Raw genomic sequence first — 17,447 nt, 5'->3', positions numbered from 1 at the left:
CTTAGATGTCCCTTAGGTGGATGCAGGAATCAACCCTCATTTATCCTAAATTTGAACACAATTCCTTTTGCCTTATTGGTGACACCTTCATTGTTAAGTGATACTTTATAATGTAGATTTCCTTGCTTTTCAATTTTAAAACAAATCCATCCCCTTATATCTTACTGCTACTAGTGCTAGTATTAATATCATATAATAATCTATTACAGACATATACAATATTCTACAAGGAAATGCTTCTTCTGTACATCTCTGAGGCATGGGGAAGACATAAATATTAAATTTTACTTTATTTATTGCCAGTTTAACAGAAGAAACTTCAATGAGACTTGGTTATCTACAAAATGAAATATTGTGCACCATAAATCATATATTTGTGATGGTAGTGTTAGGGTTGCAGAAACTGCAGCTCAGTTTAGTCAAAATGCTGAATTCTTCCCCGGCTGAAGTATGGAATTGTAGATACTCAAACATTGCAGAACTACAGTACCCAGCATCCCTTATCACTAGACCATGATAACTCAGGCCTCGGGAATAATGTAAACTAGAGCAGAATCTGGAGGGAAATCATTCACTGCAATCTATTGTAAAAGATGTTCATTTCAATATTTTTCTGTTTGCATTATATGACACAGGGAACTAACTTCACTTTTTATTCAAACCTAAAAGCTACATTGCTCACTGTTCCATGTTGTCACTGATTAGTATGACAAGGTACTGAAAGTTGCAATGATAAAAAACTCTTGTTTCTCCTTGCAAGATCCTGTCATCTTCATGAATGTCTCCAGAGTCACAGAGTTCATCTTCCTGGGTCTTTCCAGATCTCGTCCCATCCAGCTCCTTCTATTTGTTCTGGTCATGATGTGCTATGCTGCCATTCTGTTGGGCAACCTTCTCATTGTACTGACTGTGCACATAGATTCACACGTTCAAAAGTTGCCCATGTACTTTTTCTTAGCCAATTTATCCATCATTGATACATCTGTGGGTTCAGTAATAGTCCCCAAAGTAGCAGCAGATCTGGTCACTTGTGGTAGGGCCATCTCATTTGGGGGCTGTATGTCCCAGCTCTTTTTTCTACACTTTTTTGGAGGTTCAGAGATGCTCCTCCTAACCCTCATGGCTTATGATCGCTATGTGGCCATCTGCCATCCACTGACATATACTACCACGATGAACCGCCCACGTTGCATTAGACTCCTGTGTTTCTGTTGGACTGGAGGCCTCCTCCACTCTGCCAGCCAGCTGTTCCTGGTCCTGCGGCTGCCGTTCTGTGGGCCAAATGAAGTGGACAATTTCTTTTGTGATGTTCCACAGGTAGTCAAACTGGCTTGTGTTGACTCCCATGTCACTGAGATACTCATGGTGGCTAATAGTGGCCTGCTCTCCCTGGTTTGTTTTGTCATCTTGCTGGTCTCCTATGGCATCATCTTGAGTACGCTTCAAGGCCGCTTCAGAGAGAGTAGAGGGAAGGCTCTGTACACCTGTAGCTCTCACTTGACAGTGGTCAGCCTTTTTTTTCTGCCTTGCCTCTTTGTGTACCTTGTCCCCATCTTCAGCTCCAGTCTGGACAAGGTAGCATCTGTATTTTATACCACAATCACTCCTTTCCTTAATCCTATGATATATTCTCTAAGAAATCGGGAAATGAAGGAGGCAATGGGCCGGGTGAGTAAGAAATTAATTTTTTCCCATTGGTCTCAGAAACAAGTAGAAAGATGAACAGATGTTTCAAAAACCCTTGGTTGTTTCAGATATCATGTCTGATGTAGTAGTTCTTACCATTGGATGTGTAATGGCAGTGGTGGGCGACCCTCAGCCTGTAGCATCCCATCTATGGCCACTAGAATACCTGAGATAGAGCATGGCTGAAGATTTGAAAGCCAATGTTTCCTTTAGGGACATTTGAATTCTGATTTTAGTGGCAACATGAATGCTTTACACCTTTGTAGAGGCTTAACCATTCATTGTTCCCTGAAGTCCTTGAGGAATTAGCCATAGTAAGTCCTTTATGGATTAGAATCAAATACTCAAGAACAAAATAGAGGAGAGAAATGAATCAGTCTAATAAACAAATAAAGGAATCATCTGACTGCAAAGAACTAGCTAAGTTTTCCTATGGGAGGGGCAAAGTTTATAAAGCAACCACACTACCAATGAAGCTCTCCCCACAACTCCCCCAAATGGAAAAAATGGGTGCCAACATTTTGACCTCATCAATTCTGGGGATATCACAATGTTGTTGGCTGTAACTCCAGCCAGAACAAAAGAACATAAGCTCAAAATATTTGTCCCTTCCTATCATTAAGGGATGGATTCCCCAGAACCAGATCTCTGAGAAATACCAAGATATACACTGGATTTGTACAACTGGCTTATCTTGGAAGCTGAATTATTTTGGGGATTCACACCATACACTGACTCATTAACTTGCCAGTGAAGCTGGGTTCACCCAATGAACCAAACCATAAAATCTAAGCAAGGGTAAAGATAATCATCCTTAATGTAGTTAGTTGATACAACCACTAGGCCTTCAACTAACCTTGTTAAATTACATTGTACAATGACCTAATGGAACATTTTCCACCTTTTTAACCTCTTTGTGACTGGTATTGGATTTCTATGGGAACGATGAAGAACAGCTGTGTTGTTTTACATTTTTCTAAGAAAGTAGAATGAAAATGAGTGGTTTTAGTCTACATGGCTATCTTGCCCCTGCTTGAACAGAACCAGTGAAGGGAGATCACCATTTTCTGTGGGAACTAGTTTTACTGTCAAATTGCTTTGAATAAAATGATGTTTTCTGAAATGTTAAACTGGAAGAATCCTATCTTTATGTAACATTGTTTTATGAAAATGAAACTGATTCACTTTACGCTTCAACTTCGTTTGCTTTTCTGCTGAGTCCGATCTGCCTTTTTCCTGAGATCCTTGTATTCCCATCCTCCCAATGGCTATACCAACATGTGTATCCTGTGCTGAATTTGCATTTGTGACTTGCTGAAATATGCTGTATCAAGTCATATTGAGGACATATAAAAGGGCCTGTTGAATTTACTCTGAGAAAAGAGTATTTCCAAATTTCAATTTTATCTCACCATTAAAACCCTCTATTCCTTTAAACAGAACTTGTCTATCAATATTAGTTGGTTTTGTTGATGTTTAATCTCTATATGACAGGAAAAGCATCACCTGCACATTTTTGCACATAAAGCATAAGGGCGTGAAGAGAGGACAGAGCAAAAAGAGGATGGAGGCCTCTTCATAACTAGTGGCTTGGGTGCTTTGAGAGTCCTTCTAGCTATGGCTTGTGGCTAGTTTACACATAAGTCCTTAACCTCTCCTCTGAAATATGACAGTCACAAGAGGTGCTCTGGCAGGATGACAGAGTGTAATCAATGTCATGATGGAATTGACTTTAGACTCAGAAAAGTGATACACATTGATTAAGGATTCAATGTTTTTGGGCATTATGAGTCTTCTCAAGGCTGGTGCTGCTCATGTAGAATGGCTGAGTTCACTCATCATGGCAAGCCATGGTTTCTTCCAGATGTTGGTTCCCACATTTGACTAAGTCATTGTAAAACATCCATTGTGATAAGCCATTATTTGTTTTAGATGTTAGTTCTCACATTCCTCTAAATCAGTGTAATGCATGGTAACTGGATCCACTTATGGGAAGCTAAAAGCAAACCTATTACTTAATGGCTTAAAGCGGGGTTTCCCAAACTGTGAGGTGTACTGTATATCTCTTGACCAGGTGCAGACAGAGTCCAGGGGAGGTGCGAAGAACCTTTTAGCTGTACATTGTTACAATAAATTCACCTTTCCCAAAGTTTCATTGTATTGCTTTCATTGTTCATTTATGTTCATTCTGGTGATTGGATTTTTAAGGGAGGTTTGTACATTAAGATTACACTCAAGGGAGGTATGATGGCGTAAATTTTAAGAACCCCTGGCTTAAAGGTATGTGTGAACCAGCCCACAAATACAAACTAGGGAGAAAGTTTCTCTTTCAACAAGGGCCACCAAACAAACATGTGGTGAATGCAAGGAGACCAAGTCACCACTGAGGTTTGGCAATGCAATGATTATAGTTTTGATAAGGGAAGTCACTCCCTTTGCCTTCATCCTCAATGGGGAAAGGAAAGAGAATGGATCCCTGTTGGTTTTGCAAGTGGGCTGCCCTCTCTGTCTTGCTCAGCCAGTAGGCAGAGGTCAAATGAGTTAGGGCACAACATGGATGGGAAAGGGCTTCCAACATTTTATCCTACCCTGCATGTAATGTAAATGGATGACATAGACAGGAAGATCGATATTTTCCAAGCCAAATTTCCTTCTTTCAGTGGAAAGGAGTTTTAAAAACAAAGGAAAATCTTTCCTCTCCACATTGTTGACCAGGTTAGGCCATGATGCACAACTGTGGGACAAGGAAATGAACCCATTTGCTTAGAAAGCTGTGAGGAGTCAGTATATTCCTTTTAAACATCTCCATGTTTGAAATGGAAGGAAGGAAGGAAGGAAAGAAGGAAGGAAGGAAGGAAGGAAGGAAGGAAGGAAGGAAGGAAGGAAGGAAGGAAGGAAGGAAATAAGTCCATATATTGGTTAGAAATTATTTGCAGTAATGGTCTTCCATTTAATTTTCGATTGATGTGGCCTGGGTTGGAATGGAGTGTAATGATTAACTATTCCCACAAACACAGAGAAGCAAACCATGGCACTGTCCTTGAATAATAAACACGCTTCCTGAGCAGAATGGAAGACAGATGTCATTATTATCTAAAGGGTCACCACTTTCATCACAGAAACTCCATCACCATCAGAAATCATGAAGGTGATGAGAGCTTCATTTTGTGTCCTGTGTGGTACATAGAAACTGAAGTCAGACTTCAATGTACATCACAGGAGACAAAATAAAGCACTGATCACCATCATAATTTCTTGTTTACTGGATTTATATCCCATCTTTTTGTGCAGGAACTCCAGGTGGCATACATAACGCTCCTTCCTCCTATTTTCCTCCAAACAACAACAACAACCACAACCCTATGAGGAATGTTAGGCTGAGAGAGAGTGGCTGGTCCAAAGTCACCCAGTGAGCTTCCATAAAGGACGTGGAACTTGGGTTCCTTAATCCTAGACAAACCCCTTAACCACTCTACCCATATGGTCTCATCCTCATCATTGTCATTGTTCAGTTGACTATATAGGCCATAGGTCATAACACTGCACTTAAAAAAAAATGTCAAAGTCAAATCTCTTAGCTTGAACAGTATCTCCCTTTACTTCAGAAATTATTTTCTCTGTGATTGGGGAACTGGTTTCCCAAAGATACAATAACAGGCCACTGAAATGTTTCTTCTGTGCTGCTTGGTGCACTGGAGAAAGAAGTAGGAATCATTCCTGGGTCAGACCAAGTCCTCAATTTTCCAAAGAGAAAAAGGTAATGGTGAACTTCTCCAGACTTGTGTTACTTTTATTGCATCTTGGAGGTCCCATTAAGTAACTTGAACGAACAGGTAATAGGGGTCTCTCCCACTTGGTTTCGGAAAGGGAGTAAGGTTTCGGAAGATAAATGAGTAATGAGCATAGGAGGACTAGCAATTCCAGCTTGAGAGGTTTTGAGGGCATTTTGATTGGTCACTGGTGAAAACAGAGTACAGGTCCAAGTGAAGGTCTTGTCTATTGTGGGAAGGTGGTTTGAGGAAGCTGAGAATAAGGATTACTAGGTTCCTACTGGGTAATTAGCTTCTTGCCATTACACCAGGATGATGGGGCACCCTTGTTACATAAACATCTGAATTGTTTATTTTAATACTCGCCCTCTTTTCATTATTTCCTTTTTCACTTTCCTTCATCAATTACTTTTATCACTGAGGGAACTGCAACCCTTGTAGGGCAGGCTAACAATGCAGATTTGAGAATAAGAAGTGGACTGATCTCTTGGATACAAGAAACAGGCAGTTAGTAAACTGATAGAGGGATGCCTTAAGGGTGTACTTGACTAGGGACCCTATTGTAGGGTTACCCCAAAATTGTTTGAGCTTCTATTTGCCAAACAGAGGTAAAATGGGGTTGGCTTTTATGCTAAAAAAAATGGGTGGAATGTAGGTTGTAAGTGTCCTACACTGTTTAGTGAGATTGTGGGTATTCTGTTTCCTATGTGTTATTGGGGAGACAGCAGGTTGCTCTTACTTTAAGTGTCCAAATAGATTACTAAACTACTATCCAGTGGAGCTTTAGAAGAGCTACCCCGACAAGAAAAGAGATGGCAAATTTGGGTATTGATGATGGAAATAAGTCAGCAATATTTTGAGTAGTTAGAAGCAATCCCTTTACTATGTTGTGGATCATAGGATTCTGTTTTTCAGTTTTCAAAATACCTATCTAATCTCTCTCTCTCTCTCTCTCTCTCTCTCACACACACACACACACACACACACATGGACATACACACACCTCTCTCTATAGAAGCTTTGTCTAGATAGTCACTTTTACCCTGCAAATATTTTCATACTTTACTGAAACAAATTATGCTGACTTCTGACCAGTGATGTCCACGACTGCACTGCACTACACCTTTTATTTATATTTATGTATATTTCAAATTTGTCACTGCCCATCTTACTGCAGAGTGACTCTGGGCGGTTTACAGTAAATAAATAAATAAAGTAAATAAAGGTTTATAGTTTTTGTAGGACCATGAAAATTATTTGCTATAATTAATATATAAAGTTTTACTCATGCTTCCTTTTCTCTCCTTGTGAATAGCAAGGTATGTATAAGATCATGTTTTAAAGCTACAGTAAATCAAAAGTTAGATTAATTTCTCTGAGGACCTAGAATTATTTATTGTACAAATATTTACTTAGATGTAAGTCTCTTTCTTCAGTGAAATTTTCTTCTGGCTGATAAATTATTTTAAAGTGCTATAATTCTTTTCTTGAGATATTCTGAAAAGGTAAGAAAAGATCAGAATGGGGCATCAGTGTTTTACTATTTTTTGTTAAATCACAGAGTAGGGGGATTCTTGCAAACAATGTTGGGATAGATGGACCTTAGATGGGGGAGTCGTTCCTTGTCATAATAAAGTAGTGCACAATTAGTGGGAATTCCTTCTCCATGACTAAATATCTCTTGATTGTTGAGAGATCATTTATATGTTAGACTGCCCTGCTTTTTCCATTTAGAATTTATTGATTGTCTGATTATGCACCATCAAGTTGTTTTTGAATTCTAGTGACCACATAGATAGATTTTCTCCATGACAATCTATCTCTAATTTGTTCTTTCAAATCTTCCAATGGTGCACTCATCACCACTGTAATGGAGTCCATCCATCTTGCTCCTGGGCATCCTCTTCTTCTCTTTCCTTCCACCTTTCCCAGTATTAGAGCCTTCTCCAGAGAAGTGGATTTTCGCATAATGTGCCTGAAGTAGGATAATTTGAGCCTGGTCCTTTGTGCCTCAAGTGAGAACTCTGAGTTGATTTGTTCAAGGATCCACCAATTTGTTTTCTTGGCTGTCCACAGTATTCTCAGGAGTCATCTCCAACACCAAAGTTCAAAGGTGTCAATACGCTTACCAGCTCATACTACTACTATTACTATTAATTTTTAAGCCTCTGTAGATCTCTGAAATACTGGTGGAAGAGATTCAGAAGATGTCTGGATAATTCTCATTTTCCTTATTTCCAGTTTACTAGAACAAACTTAAATTAGATCACGTGATCTCCACAGTAAAATAGTAAAATGTATATAAGTTATATATGAAAGTAAGCTATAGATAAAAGGATTCTTTCAGATTCTGTCATTATGAAAATGGAATAGATTAATAAATATATATATTTATTTTAAGTTCTGGCTTCTTTCCAGGAGGGAATCGGTAGTCCTCCAAATATTGCAGAACTACAGTACCCAGCATCCACTGGGCCATGGTAACTCAGGCCTCTGTAATCTAACATGGAGCAGAACCTGAAGTGCCACCTCTTTCTACTATAAAATCATTCTTGCAATAGATATTCAAGTTAACCATTATTTCTCTTTGCATTACATGGCTCTATTCAAACCTCAAACCTAAAAAGCACCATTGTTCATTGTACCATGCTATCACTGATTAGTAGGAAAAGGTGCTGAAAGTGGTAAAGCTAAATAACTCTCTTTTCTCTTTGTAAGGTCCTGTTGCCTCCATGAATGTCTCCAGAGTCACAGAATTTGTCTTCCTGGGTCTTTCCAGATCTCGATATATCCAGCTTCTTCTATCTGTACTCTTTGTGATGTGCTACACTGCCATTCTGTTGGGCAACCTCCTCATTGTATTGACTGTGCATATAGATCCACGCCTTCTAAAGTCACCCATGTATTTTTTCTTAGCTAATTTATCCATCCTTGATACTGCCTTGGGTTCAGTGGTTGTCCCCAAGATGGCAACAGATATGATCACCTGTGGCAGAACCATCTCATATAGGGACTGTATGTCCCAGCTCTTTTTTCTACACTTCTTTGGAGGTTCAGAGGCATTTCTTCTTATTCTCATGGCCTATGATCGCTATGTGGCCATTTGTCACCCACTGACATACACAATGAAGATGAACCGTCCACACTGCATCAGACTCCTGTGTCTCTGTTGGGCTGGAGGCCTCCTCCACTCTGCCAGCCAGCTGTTCCTGGTCCTGAGGCTGCCGTTCTGTGGGCCGAATGAACTGGACAATTTCTTTTGTGACGTTCCACAGGTAGTCAAACTGGCTTGTGTTGACACCCGTGTCACTGAGATACTCATGGTGGCCAATAGTGGCCTGATATCTCTGGTTTGTTTTGTCATCTTGCTGATCTCCTATGGCATCATCTTGAGCACGCTTCAAGGCCACCTCAGAGAGAGTGGAGGGAAGGCTCTGTACACCTGTAGCTCTCACTTGACAGTGGTCAGCCTTTTTTTTCTGCCTTGCCTCTTTGTGTACCTTGTCCCCATCTTCAACTCCAGTCTGGACAAGGTGATTTCTGTATTTTATACCACAATCACTCCTTTCCTTAATCCTATGATATATTCTCTAAGGAATCAGGAAATGAAAGAGGCAATGGGCCGGGTGACAAAGAAATGCATTTTTTCCCTTTGGTGTGAGAAGAAAGCAAAAATATGAGTACAATTTCAAAAATCCTTTGTGGTCCTTGCAATCATCTTTGCTAGATTAATTCTTCTTATCTCTAGATAAGAAATGGGATGTGTCGTCAACCAATCTATGGTCAACCAATCTATTACCTAGGTAGGTAACAACAAGATATAATAAACAACAGTATAATAAAGCCTCCATTAATCAAAGAAAAACAGAATTAAAATACTCATTAGTCAAGGCACTGTATACTAAACTGAAACACACAAATCACCCCATAATATGTTGGCCCAGTGCTTCTGGGGACATTTGGACTTTGTTGTTAGTGGCAATATGAGTGCCTTACACTTTGAAAAGTTTGTAGCTATTGTTCCCGTAAGTCCTTGAGGAATTACCAAATACTCAAATAAGGAATAGAGTAAGTAGATATGTAATATGAGTAAAAAAATATCAGTAGATGCTTCAAAAATCCTTTCTGGTCCTTGTAATCATCTTTGCTAGATCAATTCTTCTTATCTCTAGATAAGAAATGGGAGGTGTGGTCAACCAATCTATGACAAATAGATTTCCCAGATAGAGCAGGGCCAACTCGTTTAGATCCAATATTCATTTATTAATTATTAGGAAATGTATATGGCTGCCCATGTTATGTAAGAACCCTAGGTAGGTAACTACAAGATATAATAAACAACAATATAATAAAGCCTCTATTATACAAACTCTACTATAGTTTGTAGCTATTGTACCCTTAAGTCCCTGAGGAATTACCAAATACTGAAATAAGGAATAGAGTAGGTAGATATGTAACAAATCAATAAACAATTAAAGATATTATTTGACTACAGTACAAAGAACTAGCTAAATCTTCCCATTTGGGGGGTAATGTTTATAGGTCAGTGTCGGTACCCAGGCTAATGTCACCTGTTTTCTCATTAAAGTATCCACCTTCCTCTATTTGGAAGCTGTTTAGGTGACCTTGGGGTAGGTGGTTCCTCTTGGCTTAGCTTACATCATGGCCTACATGAATCATGGCTTGGTTTAGCTTAGGGGAAATCAGAAATGAGAGGTAGAGAACCATGTGGTCAACTGTGACATTTAAAAAATACGAAAAATAACTTTGAGGATACTTCTTCCTTCATTTTGCAAACACCAATCCTGTTATCACAAAGAAAGCCACTTCAGTAATCTAGGAGAGAGCTTCCAAAGCCATATGCGATCATTCAAAGGGGAATCAGGAAAGGCAAATACTGTGAAGAATCTGTACAGCGATCACACATACAACATCTTTGCTGGGTTTCTATGAGACTGCCAGCTTGGGGGAGAAATGTGAAAATGTACTGATGAAGAAGTTCTCTGTAGAAACGAACATCATAAATTATCTTTTTGCTGAGAGTCACCACACATTTTCCTTTATAATGTTACAGCGTATTATTGTTTATGCAGAAACTTATGTCACCGAGGATTTTGGGATGACCAATCGTGGCCTGCTTTCCCTTGCCTTTCTCCAGATCTCATTCAATCCACTCATATATCCCTTGAGAAACATGGATATGGGCGATGTAATGGGGAGGATGACAGGCATCTGTGGGCAGGGATTACATCAGGTGCATCTGGACAGTATCACACAAATCACAAAGCTATGTACTTGTATCTGGGTTATGACGGAAATAAAAGAATAAAAAAAATAATTGCACGATTTGCCCATTGACATGATGGCAATTCTTTTATTTTTTAAATGTCATTGTGCATTGTAGTGGACTTCTGCAGGGGGGGTGAAGAACAGCTCTTTTCATTTACATTCTTCTAGGAAAGTGAAACAATGAGAAGTTGCTTTTGGTCCATAGGAATTGGTGAGAAGCGGAACAGCTTCTCCTCAGCAGTTTTGGGGTCTGTGAAATATGGAAGAAATTCTATTTAGGAGGGTTTTTTTTAAAAAAAAGTTGAGTGCAACATCCTCACCTGTCCAGAATCCAAATTAAGAAAGAGTTCACAAATACCTATCTTGGCCCTGCTTGAACATCCAACGAAGCTGACCTTAACATCTCTGGTGGGAAAGACTTCTGCTGTCAAATTTGCTTTGACAGTGCTTTGATTGCCAATAGGTTTTCCCTAAAGTTCAGCTTGCCAGAAAAATCCCAATTTCCTTTAATTTTTTTTGTTAAAATAAAACTCATTCACTTTACACTTCAGCTCATTTTGTCTTTCTACTGAGTAAAAACTTTTTTTCCTGAGTCCCTTTATACCCATGTTCCCAATGGCTATACCAATGCATATAGGATGTGTTGAAATTGTATAAAGGGCCTACTGAAACATGCTAGATCAAGCCATAGAGAAGATGTAGATGGACACACAGTATGAAAATTACTCTGAGAAAAAGAGACCGGATCTCAATTTTGCCACACATCAAATGCTACTTTTCACCCCATTTCTATTCTATTAAACCCAATTTGGTATATAAATATTAGTTGACCCCCTTCATGCTTAATCGCATGAGAAGCATCACTGGCACATGTTTGTACATGAAGCATAAGAGCATGAAGAGAGGCCAGAGGGGGGACAGAGGGTGAAGGCCTCATCTTAACTAATGGATCAGGCACCTGTGAGTCCTTCTAGCAATGGCTAGGCACTATTTTGTCTCTATGCCCTCAAATCTCTCCTCTCAAATATGACAATCACAGGAGGCCGTCTGCTAGGATATCAGGAGATAAGCGATGTCATAATAGCATCTCTCTGATCCAAACACTGCAGAGCTGATGGTTCTCTTTGAACCCTCTACTTTAACCTCTCTCACTTGGATTTACTTTATACTCTGAAAAGTGATTTGTATTGATTAGAAATGTAACATATTTGGGCATTTTCAGTCTTCTAAAGAGTGCACCTCATGTACAATGACTGAGTTCACACATCATGACAAACCATGATTTCTTTTAGATGTTGGTTCTGACATTTGACTAAGTCATTGTAAAACATACAGTAGTGTCTGAATTCACATATGGAAGTCCAAACCCAACAGATAACATAACTGCTCAATAGTGTCTGTGAACAAGTCCATGACTGAAAACTGGGGAGAATGTTCAAGGGCCACCAGGTGTTATGTCATGAATGCAAGGAGACCAAATGGCCACTCAGATTTGGCTGTGAAATTATTATCCTTTTGATAAAGGAAACTCCTCCCTTTCTATGTCTAAATGGGAAAGGAACTGAGAATGGATCCCTACTGCTTTTGTAAGTGGGGTGCCCTCTCTCTATCTTGCTCAGTCAGCAGGTAGATGCCATACTTGTTAGAGCAGAACACTGATGGAGAAGTCTTCCAAACCTTAACCCCAGTGTGCATTAGTTTCAAATAGTGTAGTGTGAATGGATGACATAGACATGAAATATTGAAATATTCCTAGCCAGATGTCCTGCTTTCAGTAGAATGGACTTTTAAAAGCCCAGAATCAGGCTACTCCACCACGTTGTTGATTCAGTTAATCCATGATGCACAAATGAAATTGGACAAAGAACATGGGTCCAATTGCTTAGGAAGCTGTGTGGGCTCTGTATATTGCTTTCAGGTGTTTCCATCCTTTCTGACAGGAAGGAAGGAAGGAAGGAAGGAAGGAAGGAAGGAAGGAAGGAAGGAAGGAAGGAAGGAAGGAAGGAAGGAAGGAAGGAAGGAAGGAAGGAAGGAAGGAAGGAGGGGAGGACCATATTTTGGTTAGTAATGATTTGCAGTTGTGGTCTTCTCTCTTGATTTTCCATCAGTGTGGACTGGATTAGGATGGAGCTCAATGATTGCTACAGACACAGAGGAACAAAATTTATGACATGTTCCTGAATTTTAAACATGCTTTCTGAGCATGATGAAGGACAGAATTCAGTATTATCTGAAGGGTTTCCATTATTATTTTATTATAGTAATTCCATCAGCAGCCCTCTTTGATGTCTGACTACTTAACTTCCATTTCATCCTGCAACATGGGGAAAAAAGGGGGGGGACTCCTCCTCCTCCTCCTCCTCCCCCCCCTCCTCCTCTATTTATTAATTTATTTATTAGATTTGTATCTCACTTTTGTATAGGAACTCAAGTGCTCCCCCATATTTTTTCAACCAATCAACAACAACAATACTAGGAAGTAGGTTTGGCTTTTAGACAGAATAGTTCAAAGTTACCCAATAAGCTTCTGTGGTTAAAGATAAACTAGACCGTGGGTCCCCTCACCTCTTTTCAACCTCATTAACCACTATCCCACACTAACTCTCATAATCATAATCATCACCATCATCATCATCATCATCATCATTATCGTCATCATCATCTTTCATTATCTTGCATATGGCATAGGTCATAATGGTACATGTTACAAAAAAAGAAAAAAACGAAATGATTTGTTTCAACAATATCTCCTTTTGCAGTTGCAATTATCTCTCCTGACTGGGGACCTGGGAATGGCCTCATAAGAATGTCTCCCAAAGGTATAATAACAGGCCACTGAAATATTTCTTATGTGTTTCTTGGTACACTGGAGGAGGGAGGAATAGGTGTCAGTCCTTTGTTAGTCTGACTGCTTGTTTTTCCGAAGAGCAAAAGGTAATGGTGAATTTCTCCAGATGTTAACCTATAGGTGCTACCTTATTCCATCTTGGAGGTCCCTCTAAGCAACTGGAATGAACAGGTAATATGGGTCTCTACTACTTGGCTTCAGAAAGGAATAGTTTTTTTAGGAGGTCTCCTGGTCAGTAGTAGCAGATTTGGTATAGGATCAAGTTTTCAGGATTAAGTCAAAAGTTAGATTAATTTCTCTGGTCATCTAGAGTTATTTAAAGTGCATGCATTTACTGAAATCAAGTCACTTTCTTCAGCGGATATGAACTATTTTGAAGTGCTGTAATTCTCCCCTTGAAAAATTCTAAGAAGTAGGTTAGAAAAGAGCAGAAAGGAGTATCTGCGCCCCACTGACTATTTTTCATAGGACTTCAGAACTCAGGGGGTAAAAACTTGTGACTTAGATGGACTTGGTTGTGCATGAAAATTCATTCCCTGCCATCCTAAAGGGGTGCACAATTAGTAGATTCCTTCTCCTTGACTGGCCATTCCTTGATGGTTAAGTGCTCCTTTCTATGCTAGACTTCACTGCTCCTTACATTGAGATTGTATCAGTACATATACCTTGAAATATTACTGGTGCTAATACTATTACTACGATTAATTTTTAAGCTTTTAAAGATCTCTGAAATACTGGTGGAAGAGATTCAGGAGATGTCTGGATAATTCTCATTTTCTTCATTTTGCATTTGGCAGAGGCAATGTACATGACATTGTGATCGCTTCAGAAAAATGTGCTTCATAAGCTAAATATGAAAGGATTCTTTCTGATTCTGTCACAATGAAAATGGTATAGATTAATAAAACAATATAGTGGGTGGGGAGGGAGTTGAGAATTCCTCTCTAGCTCAGTGGAAATTCCGGCTCCATTTCCAGTGAAGAAATGGTAGCCCTCTAAATATTGCAGAACTACATTATCCAGCATCCACTGGGCCATGGTAATTCAGACCTCTATAACCAAAGGTGGAGCAGAACCAGGAGGGCTGTAATAGATACCGAAGTTAACATTACTTCTCTCCATACTATATGGCATAATAGGTTCACTTTATTTTATTCAAACTAAAGAGCACCATTATTCATTGTACCATTCTACCATTGATTAGTGGAAAAGGTGCTGAAAGTGGGAAAGCTAAATAATTCTCTTTTCTCTTTGTAAGGTCCTGTCGCCTTCATGAATGTCTCCAGAGTCACAGAATTTGTCTTCCTGGGTTTATCCAGATCTCAACCCATTCGGCTCTTTCTATCCGTCCTAGTCATGATGTGCTACACTGCCATTCTATTGGGCAACCTCCTGATTGTATTGACTGTACATATAGATCCATGCCTTCTAAGGTCACCCATGTATTTTTTCTTAGCTAATTTATCCATCCTGGATACTGCCTTGGGTTCAGTGGTCGTTCCCAAGGTGGCAAAAGGCCTGATCAGCTCTGGCAGGACAATCTCATTTGGGGGTTGTATGTCCCAGCTCTTTTTTCTACACTTCTTTGGAGGTTCAGAGATGTTCCTTCTTACACTCATGGCCTACGATCGTTATGTGGCCATTTGTCATCCACTCACATACACAACCACAATGAACCGCCCTCGCTGCATTAGACTCCTGTGTCTCTGTTGGGCTGGAGGCCTCCTCCACTCTGCCAGCCAGCTGTTCCTGGTCCTGCAGCTGCCGTTCTGTGGGCCGAATGAAGTGGACAATTTCTTCTGTGATGTTCCACAGGTAGTCAAACTGGCTTGTGTTGACACCCGTGTCACTGAGATACTCATGGTAGCCAACAGTGGCCTGCTCTCCCTGGTTTCTTTTGTCATCTTGCTGGTCTCCTATGGCATCATCCTGGGTACACTTCAAGGCCGCTTCAGAGAGAGTGGAGGGAAGGCGCTGTACACCTGTAGCTCTCACTTGACAGTGGTCAGCGTTGCTTTTCTGCCTTGCCTCTTTGTGTACCTTGTCCCCATCTTCAGCTCCAGTCTGGACAAGGTAGCGTCCGTATTTTATACCACAATCACTCCTTTCCTTAATCCTATGATATATTCTCTAAGGAATCAGGAAATGAAAGAGGCAATGGGACGGATAAAGAACAAATACATTTTTTCCCATTGGTCTCAGAAGAACAGAAAAATATGAGTAGATGCTTCAAAACTGTTTTTGATTTCAGAGATCATCTGTGCAGGAGTAATTCTTCTTACCGCTAAAGGGGTAATGGCAGAGGTGTTTAACCTACAGGCCCAAGTCCCCATCTATGGTCATTAGAGTCCCCCAGGTACAGTAGGGCCAACTCTTTCAGAGCCAATGTGTGCATGTATGTATGTATGTTTATTTATTTATTTAGACAATGTATATGGCTGCCTATCTTACATATGAACTCTGAGTAGCTAACAACAAGAACAATATAATAAAACCTCTGTCAATCAATCAAAAACAGTATTAAAATCATAATAATATAATAATCAAGGCACTGTGTATCAAACTCAGTAGCACAAATCACACCTATACAATCCTGGCCCAGTGTCCGGGAGTAAATGTCCCCTTGGGGGACATTTGGGCTCTTGTTAGTGGCAACATGAAGCACTTTGAAAATGCTTAAGCCATTGTTCCCTTGGGACCTTGAAGGATTAGCCACTGTAACTCCTTTGTGAATTAGAATCAAATACTCAAATAAAGAATAGAGTAGGTAGATATGGAGTAAGCCAAATAAAAAATTTAAAAATATATGATTGCAAGGAAGTAGGTATTTTGGGGGGGGGGGCGGGGGTAAGATTTATATGTCAATGTGGGTACCAAGGCTAAAGTCACCTGTTTTCTCATTAAACTCTCCCACCAGAAAGTACCCCAAATGGAAGAATATGGGCCCCACATTTTGGCCCCTTGGGTCACCCCAATGTCATTGGCTGTAAGCTTTGGTCAGGGTAGAAGGATGTAGGCTGGAGCACCATGCTGAATTTGGTTGCTGAATTATTTTTGGGGTTTCCACCATATGCTGAATCAAAAACCCACCAGTGAGGCTGGGTCCCCAATATACTAAACCAACAAACCTAAGCCAGGTTGATACGTAGTTAATACAGCCCCCAGACCTTCAACTAACCGTTTTAACTACATGGTTGTACAGATGCAACAGCTCACAACTACATATTGTGGCCTCACTGCACCCATGAAGAAACCAATATAAGAAGGATGTGGGCTCTTCCTGATATTCTTGAGCTCAGATCTCATTAACTTCATTTGTATAGCAGGAGGCCTGAATAATGAGGACTTCAAGGTCACTGTCATCCCTCTAGTGGTTAGAGCATTGGGGAAGATCCAGCGATTGTTAGGCTCAATCCTTTGTCTGTGTGCAATCTGTCCACGTGCCAGGAACTACTTGGCTTAGTTGACATCTCAGATAAGTCAAGAGGATGAAATGATACATAGAAAACTACTTATGTTGTTTTGAGCTTCTCTGAAAGCATTGGCATATAACGTGGAGGATACTCCTTCCTCCATTTTACAAACACCAATTCTATATTTTATATTATAGGGCAAGTGGCTGGACTTGACTCACATTCAGAAAAGTGATTTATATTGATTAGAAATAAACACGTTGGGCATTCTGAGTCTTCTCAAGGCCGGTGCTCCTCATGTAGAAGGGCTGTGTTCCCTATCATGATAAGCCATGGTTTCTTTTAGAGGTTGGTTCCCACCTGGGTCTAAGTCATCATAAAACATACTGACTGGATTCCTATGTGGAAGCCAAAACCAAAAAATAACATAATGGCTTGATC

The 17,447-nt window shown here is 39.9% G+C and overlaps 3 protein-coding genes across 3 annotated transcripts; all 3 read left to right on the top strand.

The window, feature by feature from the left end:
• Window positions 1–729: 729 nt before the first annotated feature.
• Window positions 730–1,722, top strand: LOC103067829 (olfactory receptor 4Q3-like). The gene has a single exon (XM_007444801.4). The coding sequence runs from the start codon at window positions 730–732 to the stop codon at window positions 1,720–1,722; it is 993 nt and encodes a 330-aa protein (XP_007444863.3).
• Window positions 1,723–8,134: 6,412 nt separating this feature from the next.
• Window positions 8,135–9,136, top strand: LOC107326809 (olfactory receptor 4Q3-like). The gene has a single exon (XM_015891442.3). It carries the CDS (start codon window positions 8,189–8,191, stop codon window positions 9,134–9,136), a length of 948 nt encoding a protein of 315 aa, XP_015746928.3. The 5' UTR covers window positions 8,135–8,188.
• Window positions 9,137–14,841: 5,705 nt separating this feature from the next.
• On the top strand, window positions 14,842–15,813 carry LOC148215338 (olfactory receptor 4Q3-like). Its single transcript, XM_088144159.1, has one exon. The coding sequence runs from the start codon at window positions 14,866–14,868 to the stop codon at window positions 15,811–15,813; it is 948 nt and encodes a 315-aa protein (XP_088000285.1). The 5' UTR covers window positions 14,842–14,865.
• Window positions 15,814–17,447: the final 1,634 nt, after the last annotated feature.

Source organism: Python bivittatus, unplaced genomic scaffold (genome assembly GCF_059951505.1).
Source record: "Python bivittatus isolate LINGU-HERP-01145 unplaced genomic scaffold, Pbiv_v1 ctg000430_np1212, whole genome shotgun sequence".
Classification (NCBI taxonomy): Eukaryota; Metazoa; Chordata; class Lepidosauria; order Squamata; family Pythonidae; genus Python; species Python bivittatus.
This window is presented reverse-complemented; position numbering and strand designations above follow the sequence as displayed.